At 42.9% G+C, this 24,637-nt stretch overlaps 2 protein-coding genes across 2 annotated transcripts in view; both read right to left on the reverse strand.

Annotated features, from left to right (window-relative positions):
- Window positions 1-7,984, reverse strand: part of LOC110977920 (uncharacterized) — a 53,401-nt gene extending 45,417 nt beyond the window's left edge. Inside the window, exon 1 of the mRNA XM_087145711.1 lies at window positions 7,914-7,984. Coding sequence (XP_087001837.1) covers window positions 7,914-7,916 — 3 coding nt within the window. The 5' untranslated portion in view covers window positions 7,917-7,984. The remainder of the gene's footprint in view (window positions 1-7,913) is intronic.
- Window positions 7,985-10,393: 2,409 nt separating this feature from the next.
- LOC110977902 (multicopper oxidase 3-like) lies at window positions 10,394-22,648 on the reverse strand. The gene is made up of 8 exons (XM_022232433.2): window positions 22,375-22,648; window positions 18,535-18,642; window positions 17,678-17,910; window positions 15,730-16,615; window positions 15,095-15,417; window positions 13,125-13,272; window positions 12,293-12,432; window positions 10,394-11,360 (listed from the first exon to the last, which is right to left on the reverse strand). Exons 2-8 carry the CDS (start codon window positions 18,623-18,625, stop codon window positions 11,118-11,120), a joined length of 2,064 nt encoding a protein of 687 aa, XP_022088125.2. The 5' UTR covers window positions 18,626-18,642; window positions 22,375-22,648; the 3' UTR covers window positions 10,394-11,117.
- Window positions 22,649-24,637: the final 1,989 nt, after the last annotated feature.

Consider the following 24,637-nt stretch of genomic DNA (forward strand, 5'->3'; position numbering starts at 1 on the left):
CCCCGAGGAGACCTGCCTGTTCAAATTGCCAGGAAGACCTGACTGCCTGATCCTTTCTCCTCTGATAAGCCGGATCTTTAACATACACCGGAATGTCTCTGTGTTAATGAACCAGCCACAGTTAACCACAACCAGCCAGCCTGAGGCAGCCCAGAACGACAGGTTATTAAGAAATTACATACTCTCACCTTAGCTAGGAGCAGCTACCGCTGGTTGCTCCAGCAGAGCAGTATCGATAACGAACTACGTTCCTGTTTTAATAAGAAGAAGACATTTTTTTCAGAGGATTTATCAAGTTGACCAAGATTCACATACAGGGAAGTTGGAGAACCCACTTAGTTTTTTTTCGTTGAGTTTAGGCTCGATATGGATTTTGGTTTGTCCATTAAATCTTTATGTTTTAATGAGGTCATTGCTTTGTCTTTTGAAAGTACAAGTATTTGGCCAAATCATGTTGACTTTTCAATGAGCAGAAATCTAAGATTCGCTGGATCAAAGGAGAGAGGTATGCATGTTGACTCAGAGGCATTTTCGGAGAGGGGGTGAATTAAAATAAGGAAGACAGATGACGTTTGAGTTTGGTTCTTTTCTCTTCCTTGCTGGAGCCTGTAGAACCCCAAATACACACTTTACGTCTAATTTCATATGTTCACCCCGTAAACACCAAAGAAATTTTCAAGAGATTTTTGGGTCTCCTAAAAATTTCGCTATGCATCTGCTATGAGGAATACAAACGCATGTACATTTCATCGCATTATATTCGAATGTGTCCTTAATAAATGAGAATTAATAATCTTATTTCTATACACGCACTGCCTAATGCAGATATGAAAAAAGTGGTTTAAATTCCATGATTGACAAACAGCAAATTAAGAGTTTAAAATGAAACCTGTATCTGGTGCATCTAGCAATTCCCAAAAATCCACATTGTACAGTGTAACTCTCTACGCTGGCGTAGGTACAAACGGAACACCTGACGGGAAAATAAAATTATCGAAATGTTTACAGAAATGTTATAATTTCTTTGAAAAAAGAACTCTTCTGTACCGTAAACATTTTACTTACTGACGCTCTGTAATAGAATTGTGAAATCCTCTAACTCCTTTTCCTCCCCAGTGTCAACAGCACCAATGCCATTAACACCACCAACACCACTATCACCACTACAGCCTCCATCATGACCTCACCACAATCATCACTACCACCACCATATTAAACCAAAAAAACACCTAGCTGTTCCCCAAACATCTATCGATACAGAAAAAACTGGGTCGCAGTTAGCCTTGTTTCATTGCACTTGAAATTATTTGTATCAATTTCATAGAGCTGCTTAAGCGCAAAATTTGCTTAATTAAGCGCGAGAAGACCTGGCTTGATAAATCAGGTAACCAGCCCAAACTCCATGTGATGTATATTGTTTTGGGATCATATTTAGGTGTTTTTTGGTTAGCATAACAATCAGTCAGTGTTTGAACTGGTAAATTTGTTGTTTTTGGGGTGGGAAGTTTTTTCACTCATAGAGCAAATTTTGTTCTTAAGTACGGCTATGAAATTGCAGCACTGCATAAATGCTATATAATGATGGAAACCTACAATGCATCTGCCTCGTGACTAAGACGAAAATGAAAGAGAGAGGGAAAGAGACAGGAATACTCAACTGTGCTTGTGGCAAAGTCATAGCCAAGACGACCAACATACAGTAAGCAATCACTAGCTTCATGTTGCGTTCTGGTGAGGTTGTACCAAGTTCAGCGAGGACCTGACAATTAAATAATATTCTTATTACCATCAACCTTTCGATCCTGGATGTCCAAGGAAAAAAAAAACCTGACAATGTTCCATGATGTCATTTGGTCTTCAGTGTGGCACTTGAGATTTCCGTATATTCATAAAGTGCTCGGAATACTGCTATAGCGTTGTATAAAATCATTACACTGTAAAAATGTTGGGCAAAACAAAAAGTTGGACAAGGGTAAATTATCCAGATGTTGGTCACTTTTAGTATAATTGTGGCCTTTTTCAGAAGGATTTACCCAGCAGTTAGACACCTTGTGACCAGATGTTGGGAAGTTGATATTTACACCAATTTATGGCAAAAATTGGTCAAAATATGTCCAACTTTTTAAATAGTAATTGTTATTTCTTTCCTGCCGCAGAGGCGATATTGTGGAATCTGCGGTCAAGCCTTCTTCCTTAATTATGTTATCGATTCTTGTATTTGAGGACAAGCTGTACTTTACAAAAGCAGTCGCGCTCCAAATGAAATAATCTTGTCTTAAAATATGGGGAAAATTGTGGTGACATTCACGCTTACTCGCTACACTCTATGAAGGTAGGTCCCAAAGGGCCTCTGAGGATAGTCTTGTTTCGATTTCCAAGTTATAAAATGAACTTTAAAACTCGAAAATAAAAATGTTTATTTGCGGTCGAGTGCTTTCTTTGTACTTGTATTGTTTGGATATTATGCTCTGCACTTCTTGCACACATAGCTAACGACTTTTACTCCTTTGGAAAGTATCCGTGTCAAAAGATTTGTACTCTTGTGGAAATGTACTCAATTCAGCATACACGAAGACAATAAATATGCAAAAGCGAACGTTGTGCTTTCACAGTGACCAACGAAACATTTATCAAACAAGTTAAATGTACAAAATTTATCACGTACAGAAATTGAGGTAAGTACAGAAACTGTAGGCAACATAGCTGAGCGGGATGCGGGCTTGCGCCCGGGGCGAAATGCACTTGTCTTTGTCTACGGGCTCAAAGCCCCGGTCCAAGTAACAATAGTCTTGTTTATGTCACCCGTTGTGCAGCGATGTATGACTCGAGTCAAGGACTCAAGGACACATTTTGCAAGACTCAGACTCGACTCAAGTCACATTGGTCTATGGCTCGGACTCGACCACAATGACTCGGACTTGAACTTGGTGACTCGTGATTCGAGTCATGTATTTTAGTTAAACATAATACGCCGTTGAGATTTACTTCGTATGCACCTGCGCTATGACTGGTTTGCATGCATGGAGCGTCGTCGCATTGCACATTTTCCACTTAGCCCTTTTACCACTTTACCTGCGCAGTGCTTCTGTAACGACAGTAGTCTGGTTCGCTGACCTGTAGGCAAGTATGTAGTATATGTACAGCTAAATATCCACTGATGAGTCAACCAGCCGCGTCATGTTCCGTATCCACAAACTATGCGGCGGTAATCAGACTACGTGGCGCTGGGCACAAAGTTATTTAAAGGCGAGTAGTACGGACGTACATGTTCAGCCTCATTGTCTCCAGAACCAGTCGCGAATATGAACACTTTTTTACAGAAATGGCAAAACTTACATGTAAATAAAGAATGCGTGGCCTGCGCCTAGTTTGATACACTGAGAATAATTTGGCTGAACAAGTTGATAGAAGGCTTGGGACTCGTGACTCGGACTCCACGTTTGTGACTCGCGGCTTGGACTCGGATTCGACATTGGTGACTCGACTACAACACTGCCGTCGTGTAACCTTTCGCTATACCGAGCGTATATGGACAGTTTCTGCAGCCAATGTCAGTCGAATATTTCCTTCTTCATTAAAAGGCAAGGCAACAGTAAATTCCCAAGCCTACATGTAACTAAGGAGTTTAGGAGAGAACGAAATGATGAAAGCGACACCCTCAATAATCAAATCAGATGTTCATTGGCAAGTGTTCAGAAAAAGCTTGCCCCAATCACGAGGTATAGCAACAGTGGTTTACTGAGGAGAATTCAAGTTGTTATGTTCACCTGAATTTAAAGAACTCAGTGTACCAGATTTGGGTCAAAGTTAACTCGCAAAAGGCTTCAATATTAGTTAAGTGTCAGATTTCTACCATTGCTTTGAGAAGCCTTTCGTGCGTTCACCCTTTTGCGTAATAAGGACCCCTTCACGGCTGGGTGACCAACAAAACACAACGAGGAAGTATTTCCAACATTAAAGCCAAATATATTTTCATGTAACTCTGTCTTGCAGGCGATCTAAAGCGATGCAGAGCGCAGACATATACCGCCAAAAACCACTCGTTTATTTCCGTCTACATGCAAAGGGCTTTGCTTAAATTTCCCAGCAAACTTTAATTTGCATATCCGTCTTCTTAACACTAAAACACACAACGATACAGAGTGGGATACAAATCGACGAATCAGCACATATCAGGACAGAACGCTTGCATCCTTTGCCTGCCACAGCAAAAGGCAGTCAGTGTTGGTGACAAAAGAAAATATTGATATGACAACAACACCTCCACGGCGGCCATGTTACCTGGACTTGTGAATAATTTTGAAACCGTCTGGTAACTGGTCGTGAAATGTGGCCGTGTCCGAAACGGGCTTCCAGAGCTACGGCTAGGTGTACTGTCTGTGCGTCTCCACGCGTTTCCAATGGAGCGAGGACCTAGACCTAGCTCTAGTCAAGAGATTCGGATGCAGATACCATTATCCGTCTCCTTAAATCCAGCCCATGATCAGTAAGTAACTCACTGATCTCAGTAGCTTTATTGCGGACTGATCTTGTACTAAACATTCCGAACTTTAGGGGAGAGCCGTCATAGGGGGGGGGGTCGCGGGGGAGGGGAGAGAGAGACGGGGGGGGAGTAAAGAGTAAAACGACTGAAGGTACAGCTGAACGTCAGAACTAAGCACAAATTTGGATCGTCATAATATCTCAGAAAGTGATCAATAATCTATATATGGCAGCTTCATGATTACAGATATAAATGCACAATAGAAATGTGATAAACGTACACTAAATAATCTACAATACAGGGTAAAGAAACTGAATCTTTGAAAAAATATCTTTTAAAACCACGTATACTACTGAAGTATAGTATTGGGCCGATTTTATTCCAGGGCAAAGGACATTGATGTCGAACTGTTTCAAGAAATACAGTAGTTTTTGCCTTCACAAGGCGAAACGTGGCTGCTGGCCCAATATTATATGAGTTGACTTCAGTATTCCTCAAAAAATGACTTTATTTCAGGACGCAGAAAATTGTTTTCAAATTTAAACATTAGGATACCCTGATGATATTTGTATAAGTTAAAATTTGATAGGGTGTTCAATTTCTGGAATAGTGGTTCGGTATGGTGTATTGTCTCTAGGACCAGATTTTGTAATAACCAGTAACGATTCTTCGGTAATATAATATTTAATCACAGAGGTTAACTAGGAGTTTCCCCACGCTTACAATCGATACTGAAGATGGGGCAGAGCTAGGCTAGTATAAATAGAATGTAGTACATTTGTTGGCAATATGTAAATTTTCAACTTGCATTTCAATAGGCAATACCGGTACCTATTATTTGCTTAAAAATGGAGGGCAATGGCTTAGATTGTTTTAAATCATTTTTCAGTGCAATAAAACCTTTGAGAAGTTTAGAAGTGTGCGCAAAAATAGAATCGTTCTTGCCCTCTCAATGACGAACAAAAGTGAAAGCATTGCACCCAAATCAGGCCACTGCTTCACCCTGCAATGTTTCTCATATTCGTGAAATCAATTCTCCTTATGCAGCGGATACGGGTTGCTCCCGAAACATTCTTTTTGTCTATAGATCTTGAGCCGTGTCCGACACTGGCTTCCAGAGCTACGGCTAGGTCTATCGTCTGCACGTCTCTGTGTATTTCCTACCGGGTGAAGATCTGGACGTAGCTCTGGAAAACAGATCTTGATGCAGCCAGGGATGCTTCCCGGAACTTTGGCATAGTTCCTGAACGGGTTTGCGAGTCCCTGCACAGAGGGCAGCCAGTTGTTGCTTTTGAACACAGCTCAAGGGTTACCTATGGTGACCCTGGAGGAACATTGCCAATCGTCAATATTGATGCCAATGTTCACGACCAAATTTACGACTAGTTGTATCTCCGGTCGCACATATTGCAGCTGAGATTTTTTGTCAGCAAGCTAGGCGGAAACGAAGTGTTCACGCTCACGCGCAATGACCCACATGTTTTTCGGCTTGATCTCAAGTCGTTATTCGACTGGGCAGTTTTGGCACAACGCAGGGGGTACAACGTTTAAAAAGCAGTTGCTGTGTCTAGAGCCGAGTAACTTCTCTCCCTAACTGGCTTGCTGGGGAAAAAATCCCGGCAATATTCGCGACCAGAGAGTGAGTCGTGTATTTTGATTGTGAATATTGACGTCAATTATTGACGATTGGTGATGCCCCTCCAGGGCCACCATAATTACCGTGGCCAAGTGCCAAGTTAACATACGCTTCGCCTTTTTACAGCCTCAAATCCCCCAGGCTTGAAACAAATCTTCCATCGCTTTCCTGAATTTATGTGTTGAACATGATCTTTCGATTGTCTTCCTGGAGTAGGGACTGTCACGTGCCTCGCGTGTTTGCTTTGGATTCTTTAACGTTGGGTTCTTGAGCATCAAAACAAACAACCCTATACATGAATCTACTTTAGGCCGTCCGCAAGCTTGTATCCGGCTTGCTGTCCAGCTGCCCTGGGAACCCGGCAGTGGCACGTAGCCCATGAGGAAGTTGCCCATGTTTTACTAACAAGTAAGCAAATTCTCACCGTTGAACTCTGGCTGTCCTGTGTTTGAGTTGGTAATCTTTAGCCATAACGACCTGAGACCAAGCCCATCCCCCCCTTTTTTTTACAAGTCTCAGACAGGGGCCAGTTCAGGCAGTAGCGTATCCAACTTGTGGTGGAGCGGGCAAATTCAAAAGCGATTGCGGTTTTAGTTTTGGCTTGACATGATGTTGGGGGAAAATATCAAAAGCCTTACTGACCGTCCCCAAATCCTAGCTTTGGTTTCATTGTGGTTTTTTTTTTACAGTTATGGTGTTAATATTGGACACATAAATAATAACATAAACAATTAATAAATAAATTTGCAAGTGGAAATAAAAGTGACAAAATCCGTCAAGGGCAAGTCCTCAAGCTAGATACGCCAATGAATCCGGGATTTTGTGTTTGCTGGGGGGGGGTTGTTTCGGTAAGTTTTTGCTAATACAAGGGAGGGCTCAGTTGGCGTCATTTGGGGGAGCCATTTTCACGTTTTTTCCTGGGTATATACACGCAAAATAAGTCCCTACATGATTTATTCTCTGTATAGAGTCTTCTTCCGACGTAGGCCCCTCAAAACGGGTGATTAGCAGGGGGGGTCGACCCCAGCCCCCTAAATCTGCGCCTGCTTACGGGATCCTTTCAAGTCCAAATGAGACGAACCTTAGAAAGGCTACGGACGATTACACCCCATATTGAAAAGTTTTTGGTCCCGCCTGCCAGAAAATTTGGCTTTCTACCGCCTGTGATCCGGATCCATTTTGGTCCACAAAAAGTGTACAAAACAAATTATTGCATTTATTCAGTCAGTCCACCTATTCCAGGCTTTGTAGACTCTTTTTTGAAGCAAGAGCCTGACACGTGGCATTCATGTAAAAGCTCGATTTGTAGTTCATTCTTTCAATTTAATCCGACAAACAATTTTGTTCTACCTGCATAAGCCTGTTGTGGCCGACACGAAGTTGGAAATATTGATATTTCGCGAAAACACTGTCAGTGTTCAATTTTCATCGAATTGCAATCAAAATACTGCAAGATATCAGTGAAAGAACACCAGAAAGCACACCACGATCAAAAGAAATGCATTGCAACGATATCAGAGAAAACATGCAAGGGTTGGAGTCCATCCCGGCTCAATTACAGAGTTCAATCGGGACCGAGGTTTTTTGTGGGAGGGCAACATGACATGTTCAGAATCCCCTACATCATTCGACGAACGGCTCTCCCTCCCTTTATAAATCAACCTTTGCCAGACGAAATGATCTGGTACCGTAATGGTTGGTACGGCATTTCTTATCGATAATCAGGATAGAACAACAATTAATGTATATACCCTTCACTTAAAAACCATTAAAAAGTTTCCTGCAAACACTTACCATAGAATGTTGTTCCACGTCTTCCTTGTGAGAATGCTTTTCCGCTATACGCTGTTTGTCTTCGGCTGAGTTGTCTTTTCATACCAGTTTCTAGAACATTGTAACTGCCCTGGATGATGAATCTCCAAGGTACGTCACGCTGATCCATTGGTTCATGTTGCACGTACATCTGTATCTTAAAGTGTAACTGCAAAGAATTTTTGTCAACATAATTTTTCTCCAAGTTCACACTATTCTTCAGTATTTGTGAAAATTGTATAACCAGTTTGATCACTGTATAAGGTTAGATGTATCGAAAAGTGAACTTTTTTTTTCAAATGTTCTACGTTATCAATGCTTTCCTGGACAGCTGTGAACCGATAATTTACTCACTGAAAACTTTTCTGCCAAAGAGTTGATTTCTAGCAATCTTCTTAGTGAATCACTACGGAAGATATAATGCCGGTAAAATCTTAGAAATCAGAATTTGTTTTGGTGCACAAGCCTATGTAACATCGGAGTTTTTTCCGAATATGACATCACAGTTTTGCTATGAATTTGAAGATACTCGTTAGAATGAAATCTAAACAGGAAGCAAAACACCCAACTGAAATAGTGAAACGCAAATTTTATGTGATTAATTAAACCAGCTTGATGTTAACTGAGACAAAAATGTGCCTTGATGCATTAAAAAATATCCATTGAAGCGACCCTTGTTCGAAGAGCTGCGCGTCTTAGTAGGTGTGGGATAGACTGTACAGGTGTTCCGCATTCACCTTTGCCTTCATTCTCCTGGGCGTGGTCTATATCTGCTGTCAAAACCACAGAACAATTTGCAAAAACATAATAACATACATTATGTCAGTATAGTCCCCTACCACATATACTCAGAAGGATCTTGTCGGCGTGTGGGATAGAGCGAAGAATGTGGTCCAGGGATCCATGGAATTCGTCCTTCGTCTCATGACTGGCTATTCACGGTAGGCGCATAAGCACCAATGATTGTCATGTGATTTCCCGTGGATGGATTGCGTGGAGCTAGAAGAGGTTGCCAACGGGTTCCCGGAGAATGTATGGGGTCGGTTGTGCTGTTAAATCCTCTCTGGTTCGTCAATTCTCTGAGACACCTGTTGGTGTTAATGAGCGACTCATGACGCTCCGATTCCCACTATATTCTATATTTGTCTATATTCTGATCACGATGCTAGGCAACTCTTCATATTTCTCCAATCCTATGCGCATACCCTGTTAACCAGTGATGAGGCGAAGGACAATCAATCCTCAGAAGACAGAGGTGCTTAAAAAAAACAAAAAAAAAACCCTCGGCATGTCTCTCCCTCACATTTCGATTTCGATGAAGAGCCACTGAAGAACATCCATCACTTCAAGTACCTTGGTAGCATCATCTCCGACGGGCTGTCAATTTGTATTAATTTTTGGCAACATGCGCAGTACCAAGGGAATTTTCGCAGCACGAGCGCGTTGTAATCAAATGCCCTTGACGTGCAATAGTCTCTTACGGGTGTATTCCACCAAATGGTTGTATTTCTATGCGCGAGCTCATTAATACTTTGTGATCCCTCAAGGTGTTTACAAAAAGACATGCCGTAATCAGTAAGACCATAGAGATATTTCTATAATTCCTGAATTCTTGACTGCTATGTTTCAGTTTGGGGTATTTCTTTCACAGAAAGCTCCAAATTGCGGGCCTAATTTGAATAGAGGCGGGTGGCTACATTCACATCTGAGCGCATAGTTTTTTTTGGGGGGGGGAGGAGGGAATTTCGGGGAAATTCGAAAAAAAAACCCGCGTAGCTAGCCCCTATAAAATTGAAACCAAAAGTGAACTTCTGGTTATAATACGAAATTTCCAGTGAAAAAAACGGAGGCCAACCTCTTTCTGAGAGTCAACAGGCGGCGCTATTTCGACCTGATTTTGCACTGGTTTCTATGGGCGCGTATTTAGTGTAGTTAACCTTAGCACTCTGTCCTATGAGCCACGGGTACACCCCAACCCGCGTGGCACCTACTCACGCTCATTGGCATCGATGAGCAAGTGCTGTATTTCCACTACAGGCAAGGTCAGGCCATTTATTTGGCTACCGCTGGCAGTACGGTGAGTCTTGCTTTGGTAGCGGCGAGCAACTGCTTGAGCCATTTACAATAGACCTTCATCGTGGGGCAGCCATCTTGCTTCTCTACCATTCAAAGCTAAACTGAGGTGGGAAATAAAATGGGCCTGTTCCCTTTTATCAATATGATTGAACTTGTATTACTATTGCCATTGGGTCTACAGGGACCAAGACAAACATGGTAGCATCATGATAAAGGTTTACGCTCTGGTGCGTTTTGGCAAGCTGTTGAGAACTGCGTGTAATTGGGACAGGGTTTCATTTTGTAAAACACATTCAAACCACGGTATTCGGTTAATTCCTTATGGGAGTATTCGTCGTTCCGCGTGATTGAAAAAGTGCCTCATTTTGTACACACAAACGAGCCCATTCTGCTGATTTTATAAAACCTTTTTATTTATAGACAACACCACGAAACATCCACCTAAAGGTAAAGATCTGGAAATGGATAATTCCAGAAATCAGGGGTCCATAAGAGACACGGAAATATCATTGGAATGGACTTTAACTATTACTATTTGTTTGGCAGGTAATTTGCATTAATTCATCACTTAGATTAGAAATTAGAAATTGTATTCTGAACTTACAAAGTTATTTGCCAGATGTGCCGGGACACCAAAAAAATGGACCCTTAATTTCTGGAATTGCCCCTATATGCCTACATAAATTATTATTGGACAACTAATGCGAGGAATACGAAAGTTGAAAATGTATGATCACTCGAGGTTATACTAGAAAAGAAATGTTACAACCAGAAGTTAATTTATTTTCGCCAGTGTTTCATTCATTCAACAGGCCTTTCGCAAACATTTCTCTGTAAAATGTTTTGGGTTCCTAAAGGGACATTACCTTCCTTTAATGACAACATATCAACAGCGTCCTTGTCGAGAAGGGGCATTGAAAATTCTAAATAAAAAACAAAGTTAAATTTATTGAAACAACCAAAAAGGGAAACGAATTTGTATTACACAAAAGTATGTAAATGTATAGCAATCCTGGCCAAACCAAAATTTTTGTCAAGGCCATTTTATAAACCATAATTGGACAGGAAAATAAATGGAAAGCGAACAAAACATGAACCCACTACACATCTTTAGAACATTCGCGAAACGAGTTGTGCCATTACAACTCCGATCACAACGTAAACAGAAGCCCAAATCCCTCCATGGTTGAGGCCCGGGGCGGCGCTGCTCGGCGTCGCGCTTGGCGTCGGCAGGCGACCGCCGGGGATAGGGTCCTCCTTCGGGTACCAGTGCCCGCCGCATCTCGGGAAATCCTGCGGTATCGGCGGGAGATCGTCGTCCGTGCCCACGTGGATCAGAATGGACATGCCGGCCTGCGTGCAAACAAAACCAAACCACTGTCACGCGACCGCTCTCGGTGCCTGTCAAGGTTTACAACATGTCCGGACAAAGAAGGGGCCGTCGGATAAACAGCACAGTTTCATGCTTTCGGAACTGCGGGAAAAGATTCATGCAAATAGACTCCCGGAACTATATTCCCAAATGGTACATTTCAAGGATTTGGAAGGAGGAAAAAAATTAACAGTGACCTCCACATTATGTTATCTAGCGTGACGACTGAAAGTGTAATAAAACCTTGCTGTATACTTGCCAGAACAATTGAACTAGTCAATGAAGTATCATTTTTGAGGGAATTCTAGCAGAAATGACATCACTAGGTAACAGTCGACATTTTGATCGTTAAATCGCCTTCATTCGGTGTAGGCCAAGGTACATATTATCATAAGAAAGGATACCGTACAGTGTAATTCGTCATAAAGAAAACAAAAGAATAAGTAAAGAAATTGTAAAACCAATCAAAGACAGATTATTCGGGGCCCAATCACATTTGAAGAGATGACATACAGAAACAAATATTTTTATGTCAACTTTGGAAAGGTCCGCCCAAAATGGACTCATTTTATATCCATGATATTCCTGCCAATTTCATCCCATCTCAAGAATGGACGGTTTCATTACAACAAAACTGAAATAAAAAGAGTATTAGCTTGATGCAATTCGTTCATTTTTTTAAAGATTTCTTTTCATGATTGTTTTGCTTTTACTGATTTTGTTTGAATCTAAACTCCACAAAAGTAGATTTCAAAAATCTCCGTTTCATTGGCATGCACAGATCAGTCTCTCGTTGGTGGTTCACAAACAATATCAGCCTGACAGAGGGTCAAAGGTTTGCCATGCCTCACTACTCAGACAATCGAGGACCATTCATAAAATCTGCTTAGCCATAGGCACATATTAAACTAACCAGGAAATGGAACTCCGTGTGGCAATGGAACTGCCACCAGCCCGGATTGTCTGCTTTGAAGCGGATCACGACGTAACCCCTCTCCGGGACCTGTATGGTGTCCTTCATTGGCGCCATTTGGTAGCGACGGGTGATATTTCCTGGTCAGGAAGGGCAAAATGTGTTCAGTTGGGCCTCTGTCGTTTTTGAACATCTCGCTGGACTAGTTTGGATAATGGTTTACAGATTTTCCGTGGTGTGCCATACTACCAGTTAAAAGGTACACGTGATTTCACATTTGAACCCAAATTGATGTTTTTCACACGCAAGTGTTATCAATACACGTACATTCGGATATTTGACTTTGAAGGGCCCTGAATAGTCCTCATTGCACGGGATACCTGCAGCGTAAATTTCCTTCGTATTAAAGCCATAACAAATCGTCTGCACTTCTCTTCCAACATTCTTATTTCCCGCCTTTAAAACCCGTCAGCTGAATGGATTTGAAAGATCACACACTGGCTATGCGATTAGCATTATTATTGGGTTTCGAAGGAACCGAAGGGGGAACCAGCGAAGTGCCGTGGAACGTAGCAAAGATTCCAACTGCCTTTACAGCCCGAGTTCACCTCACACAAGGCGAAGGATTTGGCCTCGCGTGCGCGCTATTAAATCTATGGGCAAAGCACATGACAGTAAAGGTAGTTTGGTATTGGATATTGGACATTCGCATTGGTTTGTACAGGGAATGTCCAATGTCGACAAATAAATCAGACATTCCCCGTACAAACCTATATGGGCATGTCCAATGTGTCGAGATAAAACCGGTGTCCTGTCGATGACTCCACCATACCTGCTTCATCCATGCGTTTCACCTCCTCAACGGAAATAATTTCGTCAAACCTGTCATGGGCTAGGACCTGGAACCGATAGCCGTGAAGGTGCATGGGGTGTGAACTGGAGAACCGCTGACCTCTGTCGATCAACACCAGCTCCACAACCTGGGAGGAAATAATCATTGGAAGGTAAGCGGGTCGGCAGGGCCGGACCTGGGGAGGCTTCGCCAGATGAAGAGTTTCTGGTCGCAGGGGAATATGCGATCAAGCAGGGGTCATGCGTTAACGCGTCCCAGTCAGAGGGCCAGAGCTTTGTATCACTGGGATAGGTTCGAGTATTAATACCTTGTGTGCGTTTGTTGTAACAAATAACAATTAAATGGAAATAACGAATACAGACTCTGAGACGCCACAGAGAGGCCAGCAACGCATAACCTCTCTATGTACCAAATATTGCAGATGAGTTCATCGCAAGTCCGAACGGCATACCCATAATAATTCTGAGTCCATCAGATGCTCGGCCACCAGTAAATCACCATTCTTTTCAAGTGATTGGAACTGCACACTTTAAGAGCAACGATGCGACAACTCTGCTAGAGTTCATCTTAAAATGAGCTTGTGAATTGTGACCTCGGCATGGATGACCATGCCACAAAATCGTCTCATTTCAGACCAGACTATAACACGGGCAAAATTATCTGGTCACACTGGCCGAATTCACACAGGTGCTTTGTTGCCTTTCGTCTGCCACCTTCAAGCCCAGGTTCAATGTGAGCCAAGATAACCACACACGCACAATTTATACGGTCTCATTTGGAATCAGTGTTCATTGATTGCCAAGACTCCTAAATAGTACCCCCTAAGACGTGCAAATTTAGATCTCATTTCGCGTGTCAATCAGCAAAGTATACAGCGCTTGGAAACGAACAAGATATTAAACTGGTTGTCACGTATTGACTGGTTCTCGACCTGTCTTCCAAAGTGAAGAATATTTTGGGGGAGCACGGAGTCATGCGGCATTCTTCACTTCAAATACCTCTTTGACAATCATACGCTCAGCCTTTTGAGAGGCAAATCCATCCTTTGAAAACAGTGCAGTTGAGAACAGTGCCACGCAACAAAGACTGAACATGAAAAACGTTAAGCTACGACCAGAAATGGTCGACCAGAAATGATTGATAATAATAATAATAATGTTGTTAACATTATTATTAATCATTTCTGGTAATGACGCCAAAGATTCCTCAATAGCACCCTAGGCACTGTAGCTTGCAAGCCTGAAGAAACCCGTAGAGAGGAGACAATGAGAAGCAGTTACAATTTTAGAGGTGGGATGTAAACCCCAGAGGAACATTCTGGGTAAAACTTATGGAATCAGGTAGGGACTGAAAATCCAGTCCACACGTGGACCGGCTGGGATGAGAACCCAGACCGCAGATGTGGAAGGCGAAGAAAGAACCCCAACGCCAACCTGACTCCCCGGATGTCTCCAACGCGGTTCTGTAGCCGCAATGGAGACACCTTTTTTAAAATCCTAAGATCTTGGTGCATATTGTAACCTCTGTGGGAATTTAAAGCGACACGGCACTGACATTTTAAAGAACCGGCGAGGATCATTGCTGGTCAACTCACTCACTGGTCCGCTCACGCAAAGGATGCTTCTGGATTGCGTTCATTCAGTGGGGGCAACTTGACGCAACTTTTAAGCACAGACACTTGTGAAGCACAGAAGTGCTTGCTCAGATAAGACCGCAGGTTATCAGTCAAAATATTCATTCAATGGATATTGTTTTTGAGTGCTTGCACGTAATGTATCAGAGCCACTTTCAAGGCCATAAAAAGTACCGTCAGGGGATGTCCAAATTACTTGGCTGCGGCTTGAAATCGCGTACAAGTCCATGGTAATGGTCGTAGCCACTTCCCAGAGTGGTAGTCGTGCGCAATATCAAGTCGCAGTCGAAGTGTAAATTCGCACACAGTGTCTTACCTGGCCAAGTGCAACCTTGAGGACGTGAGTGCACTCGCAAAAGTCCCGCCTGCACTGCTCCTGGACGGCCTGCGTACTCTCAAAGGTGCAGATCTCGAACTCGGAGATCTCACGCGACTGTGTGAGGAGGGGCGCCGAAGGGGCCTTGAAAGTCACGTAGTTCATCTGTGGGGAGGGAATACCCCTGAAGGTGGACGGATCGCCGTCGGTGCCAAAGGCGGGGTTGTAAATGGGGTGGTTGAAGTTGTCGTTGTTGACGAGCTCGAACCCCAAAACAAGATAGTGCACGACATCGGTCTGTTCCTCAGTCCAGTAGTCTTTTCCTTGGGTTGGATCAAACCAGAAAAAGATCGAGATTACATCGATTGCATACGCCCACTCGCACCTTCCTTTGCATCGACCACTATAGATGGCCCATAGATGACCAGTAACTTGGACAAACACATGATGCTCATTTCAAAGACTGACTTACTTAAATAGAGTAGAAAATGAATAATTGTTTTGAATTTCATTCGGTTATCTGTTGGTCACGGTCTGAAAAACTCTAAGCGGTTAAAACAACGTTATGTGCTTTCAGGATCTTGACATTCAAAATACACCGTGTGATACTGCTGTGGATATTCCCTAAGTCTTACCAGTTGCAATCATATCATGCATATTCACAAACTCCTTAGAGCTTTTCTTGTTGAAAGGGTTGAGAATTATTCCCCTAGGATCTGAAACCACTTCTTCAGGAGGATCGGGATGATGGGCCGCCCCTTCGTAGACTAACAGCGCCAAGGCTTGCATATCCTCACATGAATCTATTCCCTTGACCCGTATCCAGTACTTGCCCACCTCCGCCTCGGCGTCCAAGACAAAGTCAAACCGCTCACCGCTCGAGATCCCGAACGCCCTGACCTGGACTGGTTCAAACGGCGCCCCGTCACTGGCGATGACGGTCAGATTGTGCCCGTCGATGGAGACCTCGAAGAAGCAGTCGAGAGCGACAACACCGATGGTGCGGAAGCGGTAACTCGTATTCTGCTGGACGTAGACGGTGTGAAAGGGGGTGTACACCGTTCGGTTGGAGGCCTTGTCGGGGAACCCGGCCGACCGCCCTTTCCCATTGACCAGCATGGTGTTAGGAGTGATGTCGACGTCATGGAAAATCACTTGGCTATACCGTTCCATGAAGACTGTATGGGTCCAGTCTTGGACGAGGAGGACATGTTCGGCCAGGTCTTGGTGGTACAGGCCGCTGTGCACGTCGTCAGGAGCGGCCTGCCGAATGACCAGCGACCCCAAGGGGCCGTCAGCCAACTGCGGCCCGTGGGCGTGCCAAAAATGGGTGCCCACCGTCTCGGCCTTGAACCTGTAGGTAAAGCTGGACCTGTACTGGATGGGGCACTGGGTAATCAAAGGGGTCCCGTCCATGTGGGGCGTCCCTCGCTGGTGCACTCCGTGCCAATGGATCACCACAGTCTCGCCGTTGATCAAGTTGTTCAGGACTTTCACCTCAATAGTATCGTGCTCACAGACCTATCCGCAAAGGACAAAAAGACAACACGATTTGAAACATTTGTGGTTTCGATCTCCTGACAAGGCACGTGTGAGCTTTTTTGAAAAGACATTTAAAAAGCTTCCGGAAAAAGTCATCTGTAGCTTTTACACAGTAATAAGCCACAATTACTTGGTATTATCAAAACCCAAGTTGTTATGCTTGCATATCTTTATTGTTAGATTGACCAGTCTAATTCATTTGGCTGAATACTTGACTTTGGAAAATTGTAAAAACTGGAGATAGTCAATTACAGGGACACTCAAAAGAGAAAGTTGTAGAGAACTGAAGTCTTTGGAATGCACTCCGAGGTTTGTTGACACAGTGCGTTGTATTTTTATACTCTTTTTATCTCCCTGCTGACAATAAAATAGGGGTCACTGTGGTAGTACATGCTTATGAGGTCAAGGGCTGGTTTAATAGTACTATACGTATGCTGACTTATGCGTACCTTGTACACCCAATTATGGTATGCTATCATAAACGCAGCACTGCACTATTGAATCTGATCCTATAGAGGGATTTCACATTAGCGCTGTCTGCGCATATCTGCATCGAAGCCGAGGCTCTCAGTGTTGAACTTCGTCGCGCGAGCCCGCGGAGTCCACACAGTACATGAAGTACCCGGTTCGTAAGTGTGACGCTACTTCAGTTTAAACCACGCCCACTGCACAAGAAACACGACCATCGCAGTTACGTTAGTCAATTGTCGTTATTTTTCTTTGGATTTTACCTGTCGAGTCATCCTGAAAGACTCTTCCACAAAAATCTTCAGCCTGAAAAGTCTGAATTTAACATACCTTTATGTATTTTGTGTCTTGACTCCTCACTTTCATTCGTCTGACCATATTAAGAATTGAGGCTGACACATACAGCCTCGTTTTCAAACGTGGAAGTGCGCAGATCGACACTAAAAGCGTCGTATTGGGATCCCTCTATAGGGGGTGTGACGTACACGTTCGCCAAATGTTGCGAACGCCAGCGGCACGGACGTGTTTACCACCACAGAAATGACGACCACTCGGATTACTGTGTAGAATTACCTGTATGCTTGGTCCGGGGAACTGCTTGTTGACCACAATGATGGCGCGGGGCACCCCGTCGACTGGAATGCACTGTGGACGAGAGCACTGCGTCTGGTTGAGGGGACAGTCGAAACAGTCAGTAGACATCGTGTAGAACCACTCGACGGTAAACTCGTAACGGCAGACCATGGGGTTGGGAGGCCATTCGCACTTACGGAGGCACGCGTGATGTTCGTGGAAACCGTTATTTGCTGTCGGAGGAAATTCGGAATGTTGAACGTGATTGGAAAATCTTATCCATGAGTCTTTGATGCATTCGATGTCTGTGACATTGGTTAAAAGTGGATGGATCGTTGCCGTGGCAACTGGCCGACCCGCTGTGCGTCGTGCAGATCTATTATCAGGGAAACTCTCGACGATTTAAAGTGTGAGCTGCCATCAATTTTCCTTCGACACAATTGTTCTGCATCTTTTCTTCTATGTACGAAAACTTTTCCACACTCCGATTTAGTTAAATACGTTAAAAGTAGGCACTTTTAAACAAGCAAAAACTGTCCATGTTTTCACGGACAACTGAGGGCGCTAATGCTGTAAAGTCATCTAGTGACATCTAGTCGTTTGGACACTATACTGTCCACCTTCGCAATATTGCTCTATTAATACACACAATTTCCAATGCTGACAATAAAGCGCGGTAACCGAACCCACACAATTTGCAGTCAGTATAGTCTTAGATGCTTGCCGTCACTTTTGAACGGAGAGGACTCAATCCAGTTCTGGTATGCGCTCACTGGTAGTTAAGGCATGATTTGTTACTGCAACATAGGTTAGTTAAACAAAGACATGTAATCACAAGAAGAAAGCGATAAACGAACCTTTGATCAGGTGTACTCGTTGCAGGGAAACGACGCACACAAGACCTACTAAATCGATGATAAAACGTCGGAACGGTGCTGAAGGTACCATCTTGCAGTCAAAAGACTCTGAAATCAGAGCATAGGTAAATTCCTGTAAATCTAATGAGACTCACTGTTCCGAAACCTGACTGAAAAATTGTTGGCCATTGCTTGAAAAATGACATCAATCTAGCCAGGCCCATGCAAAATCCACATACGTCCGGTCCCCATAATCTGTGTATGCATTTAGTTTATGTATTCACGCTTGCGCAGTAGTGACATAATGGTCGTTGGCCGGGTACATTATTCTAGCAGACGACGTATATCGGTGGTGACCCATGTGGAGGATTGTACTGTCATTTCCCTTGAAGACCTTGCGTGTGAATAAAATGCAAAGAGTCTATCGAATGGTGATATTTAATAGCTTCTGGTGAAAAATATCGCTCGAAAATAATCAAAGAAAGCGGAAAATGTCAATTTTTCGACCAAGTATTATTATGAAAAATTATCGTTTTTTACCTAGCTTTGTGTGTAATTTTCACAATATTGCCCAGTTAACCTTCAATAACTTTGATGCCACATGAAAGACTAGTAACTCTTATGTACAAAAAAGGTTATTACTTCTAGGAGGAAAATCGTTTTTTTTTAAATTCACCTCGTTTCCATTGGGGCCCATTTTCGTTATTTTCCGGTTTTTCACCTTACTTAGTGCCCCATTTTCACATTTGTGTCGAATTCCCACAGATCATCGGCGATACTGCCTGGAAGACCGATAATTTTTTTTTAATCTATCAGTTATTTTTTTTTCAAGATCGAGAGCCATTTGTCTGAAATGCGGTTCGTTTTTCAAATTCTGCACTGAGTTTGGCAGCGGTCAAAAATGAGATGTCCGGATTTTGGGCATGGTGCACACGTACGTACACAGACCTGGGTACGATGCGTTTGGGTGCGAGTTGGCCTACTGCATTACACGAACGTGAACAATCACATCAAATTGCCCGACTTAAAGGCACAAACAAAAACTTTCCGTTCTCATTCATACGGTTTCCTTCTTGTGTGATACTTTCTCATTAGCGTGTTCATGATATTCCTCACCATTCACAAGCAGAGAAATGTCAGGGAAAACCCAGCAAAAACTGAAAAAAAAACCCACAAAACCCGGCCTCTAAATGTTGGCTTCGCTTTTGACTTCTGACTATGTTACTTTGGAGGTATGTGGGCAAAGATTTGGCAGAAAAATTGATCTTTATATCGTGTTCAAGTTAGCAAAAGGGACTTTGAGCGTTTAAATTCTAAGTGGTAGGGAAATGAGGGGCAAACAATTTTATCTGTGCTTGATGTTGATCGATTACTTTTTGGGTCCACCTGCCCGAGTCAAGAGCCATTTTACTGGCTTTTGGCGATGTAGAAGGATTCAGTGCGCATGCGTACCAACTAAGTGGAGGCATGAGCATACGTGAGTCCCAAACTGTCATAGCCTGTAATAAACCAAAGCTTTATGCTCAGAGAACTTAGACTTTGGATCTCCTTGAAGTGAGTGAAATAACACTCAGGCAGAGGAATTTTCAAACATGAAAATAACCAGCAGCCTGGTTTTGGAATCATCGGGTAGGTCCATTTCGCTAGATTTGGTGCCAATTTTTGATAACGGCACAGTGTTAACCCACAACAGTGCTGCCACACATGTTCACCCACTTTTAAAAATACCGAAGAGATGATTACGGAAGCAAAAGTGTTTTGTGGTGTCTTTAAAAGCTGTGATTATCTTCTGAAAAATGTCTGTCATATTCCAGCCGTGGTTGTTCACAGATTATGCATTCAATGAGAGAGACTATGCGGCCTGATGAGAAAGGAGGGCCCCACCCAGCGTTCCAATCGAGTAATTTTTGGTGTAAGATATGTGTGGGGCTGGCTCCCTTCTTTGGTACGCATTGTGCTCCTGGAACCAGAGTGGCCCCTCTAGGTTCCGAAGAAGTGAGGTACCCAAAGTCTCGCGGATTGAAGTGAAACAAGTGTTTCACTCGGTATCACGGCGACAGTTGCTCACGGTAGTGTGTGTCAGGAAGAGATGTCGGAGTGTATCAATTGGAAAAGTTCCCAAAGCGAGCTTGGTCGGGAAGGCTTGGTGTTTTCCAAACACTGCAGTGGTACTGTTGTATTGCCGTTTCTTCCTCTGTGGGCATACCGCAATCGCGTGTGAGCCTCGTCGCCCACAGTTCATACTCGAAATAAAGTGCAATACTTGGTTTCATACATCTCTTTCATTTCCATAGGCTGAAATATTAACCACTGTTTTCGTTACCCCATTCTGTGGGCACAGCCCTTTATGTCGATGTTTGAAATTTCAGACAGGCACGGTGAAAGAAAAGGCCCCGTACCGGTTCCTATTGTTGTCTGCGTTGGCTGCGCTCGGATTCCAGAAAAGAAGAGAAGTGTGGCAGAGGTGGTTACGCAGGGATGGAGCTCAATGAATCCCCCCAACTTGTTTGCTAAGTCAGCGGTGAACGAACATTTTAGTTTATCGTTTTCAAAATGCTTCCTGCTTTGTGCATATTGGAAAATAACCGGTTTATGTTGACGTTCGAGGAAAAGGACGCACAGCGCTTCATGTTGTCGAACACTCATCTGCGGAGCTGTATTAAGGACATGGTGAAAAATTTTCTCTGAGGTAACTCGTGCCTACGAGATAGACGTCGTACGTACAACATGCAGATCTTGCCTACGACATACAAGTCGTACGTACAAGTTAGCTCAAGGGCAAGAGACAAACATTTCACCATGTCCTTAAAACAGGTTTGTACTCATCGGATGGAGTTTCTGTGAACGATTACAAGGGTCTGCATTTCGTGTCTGTAGCAGTGACGTACTTTCTTCACAAATTCTGTAAATTGCTTGAGTCCCCTCCCGGCTTTCTTGAGGGTGATGGAAAGGAGCACTGTGACAACAGCTACTTACTGTAAAGTTAATGACCTAAATCAGGGGGGGGGGATTTTTTGGTGGTTAGAAAAAACACGACATGCAAAGCTATTTGAATCTTCCCAATAGGGAAAGTGAACAGAGTGCACAAATCATCAGCACATTTTTGATGTGAAATGAAGGCACGAAAAACCTGTTCAAACCTATTCAAAGAATAGAAAGCAACACATAAGTGAAAACCAAACCAAACCAAACCAAACCAAAGCAAACCAAACCAAACCAACCAAACCAAACCAAACCAAACCAAACCAAACCAAACCAAACCAAACCAAACCAAACCAAACCAAACCAAACAACAACCTCCAGTGTAAACACGTTGCCAGTGAATACAGATGTGTATGAACATTCAGGCACACTAAGCCGACTTGTGGTTTACAGACTAGTCTGTTGTGCGGCTGAGGTAGGCCTACATAATTGGTTTGTTGAAATTAGTGTACAGATTTGAAGTAGCCATACACTGCAAAAACTGTTTCGATAAAAACGACACTTTTGGTGTTATCAGATAACCTTCACCAAAACGTGTTCCTTTAACATCGTGTTAAAGTGTTGAAAAAGTACCAAAACTGTTAACTTTGTTGAAAAGTGTTGGTATGGTCCTCTGATAACACCCATGTAACACCCCGGTTTCTGCAGTGTACGCTTCCCATATCACACGAGACACAGGGCTCCGCTCTGCCATTTCACGCCATTTTACAAAGCGTGTTGTCAAGCCTAGCAGTGTTTAGTCCAGTATTCAGTTCCACAACCAATGCTCGACTTTGTTGGAACCTTGAATCAATATAGGAATACCTCTTCAAAAAGCAAACACAACGACATAGCCCGAACAAAAAAAGCAAAGTTTACCTTAGAATCAAATGTAGAAACAGCGTGTGCCTGTCTTGTCGATCTCACATGCTCTGACAAACGTGGAGATTGTTAGGCTATGTAGGTCTCCTAAAACTGGTTGAATTGGTGACGCCAGAAGGCCGTATTACGACACAGATTCGTGGAAATGAAGGCTTTGTCGTGTTCGAGGCCGTTGAATGTATAACCCCGTCTGCTGTCCCTCCCAAATAACAATGACAATGAAAATCTCAACATTATCTCAAAAGCGTAGCAATGGCCCACTGAAATCGCGTTGACGTTTTGTTGTTTTTCTTCGAGATTCCCTATCATGTCTTCTTCGCATTTTATGACATAAAACGACCCCCCCGAATAGTCATTGAAATGTTAATGAATGTTGACTCAGGTGTACTGTACAATTAACATGTTGTAAAAAAAAATGGGTCAGCGATAAAGTGTGGGAACAAGCCTCATGATTAACAATGGAAATCGTTTACTTTTGGGAGCTTTTTGTCCTCTGCACCTCTGGTCCTATAGCCAAAAAAATTGCAGATTGGTCTCCTAATGGGCGGGGCTCGCAATACAATACAATACAATTGTAACGGTTATAAAAAAGACACCCCGCACACGTTTATTTTGGTACAGCTTTATTTACCTTTAAGTTACAATTATCATTCATATTCAAATTAGACAAGCGCCACCAACGTTCGATTTCGGGCGCTAGTTCATTTTTCATTTTCCAGAGACGTCTTATTAACGGCATGCATTCCGTCTCCGTTCTTTTTCAGGTAAATTATCACTTTCTATTCGTTTTCATTTTTAATTTTATCCTGCATGATCTTACACATCATTACAATCCCTGGATTATTATTTCTAGTTGTATTTCCTTATTTAAAGGTATTTTCTCTCTCACCCTTCGTGGTTATAGTCATTGTCTGAAATGAAATGTATCTTTTATTGATTCTCGATCCAAAAGTGACCATTATATAAGGCTTTCTTCAGCTATCCAGTATTTACAGTAATCAATGTCCTTATACACATCAAGAACAATATTTATTTCATTTTGTAGTATTTTTGATCCAGTTTTATTCTAGAAACGTTCTAAATCGAGGATGGCCGATCCTGCGAAAGTTTTGGCGGGAATGAATGCTTAATTAGCATATTCATGAATTTGTACTTTCTTCTTGCTATAATCTGAATATTTTGCGTGACTTCTTAGTTAAACGTAATTATCTTGTACAAAGTTTGTTTTTTTTATTTTCCCAGACGTCTTATTGACGGCATTTATACCGTCTCCGTTCTTTTACAGTTTGAAGCAGGAAATAAATTTGATTTATTTGAGAGTGCCACACGATACAATACGTACACTAAATAAAAGCTTCACCATTATGTCGGGTAAAGCCCGTTCCACAAGGGGGGGGGAGTGTTGACTCTATATCATACCGGTGGCGATGTTCAAGATACAGATGTTCATCTGTACTAAGCATTAGACTCCTGCAGAACCTTTCGTCAAAACGGAGTATTCATGCCTTTTCTTCTCTTTTTGAGTGCTATTGAATACATTTTAGCTGTTAGGAGAGCCTAAAAGTTACACATAATCCGCGTTAATTTTTTCTTTGATACCGAGAAAAGTATGTGTGTTTGTGGGTGGGTTTGTTTCTGCATTTAATTGGGGACCCTGAACAATAGATGACAATAAGGTCCCCAATTGACAGAGGGTCCCCGATTGACAACTGTGTACAAAACACATGGGTGGTCTTCTAAAAAAGTTAAAGTACAAATAAAAGAGGAACGATAGGGGGTCCCCAGTTGCAGGCAAATACACACTGTTTGCGTTTGTAGGGAGTGATTCAATAGCTCACCCGTGGGGTACAAAATGTGATGGTGGGCGATGTATACTACCACAACCCCCGTATTCACGTCCATGAACTTTTTTGTTCAGCGGATAGCTCCCATGTGTGGCGAACCTCAACACCAAAACAGGGTCATTTGATTGTGTGACGCATTTCACTAGACACGGAAGAAGGCTTGCCTTTGTTAGGAGTCATCACAAATCTCGTCCGGGATAAGTTGTAGTAAAATTGTGGGGAAACTGAATCCTTTCCCCACAATTTCCCCGCAAGTAGCTGTGCATTTATTGCGGGGAACTTGCGGGGAATTTTGCATTAGTAGGTCACTTACTGTGAAGGACTGTTTACATTACCAGTGGGCTTGTAACATGGGGTCAGTAGTTGAGTGGTTTGCGGTTTCTAGAAACTGACCTTGGATCACTGAACACACTGAC

Source organism: Acanthaster planci, linkage group LG14 (assembly GCF_054643075.1).
Source record: "Acanthaster planci isolate LZ-2023a linkage group LG14, COTS_SCS, whole genome shotgun sequence".
Taxonomy (NCBI): Eukaryota; Metazoa; Echinodermata; class Asteroidea; order Valvatida; family Acanthasteridae; genus Acanthaster; species Acanthaster planci.

Excerpts from the sequence above, each read along its gene's own strand:
- LOC110977902 (XM_022232433.2), bottom strand. The coding sequence starts at position 18,625 with ATGGTACCTTCAGCACCGTTCCGACGTTTTATCATCGATTTAGTAGGT. Across the intron at positions 16,616-17,677 it reads TCCCCGGACCAAGCATACAG|GTCTGTGAGCACGATACTAT; the intron begins GTAATTCTACAC and ends CTTTGCGGATAG. Across the intron at positions 15,418-15,729 it reads GCATGATATGATTGCAACTG|GAAAAGACTACTGGACTGAG; the intron begins GTAAGACTTAGG and ends ATCCAACCCAAG.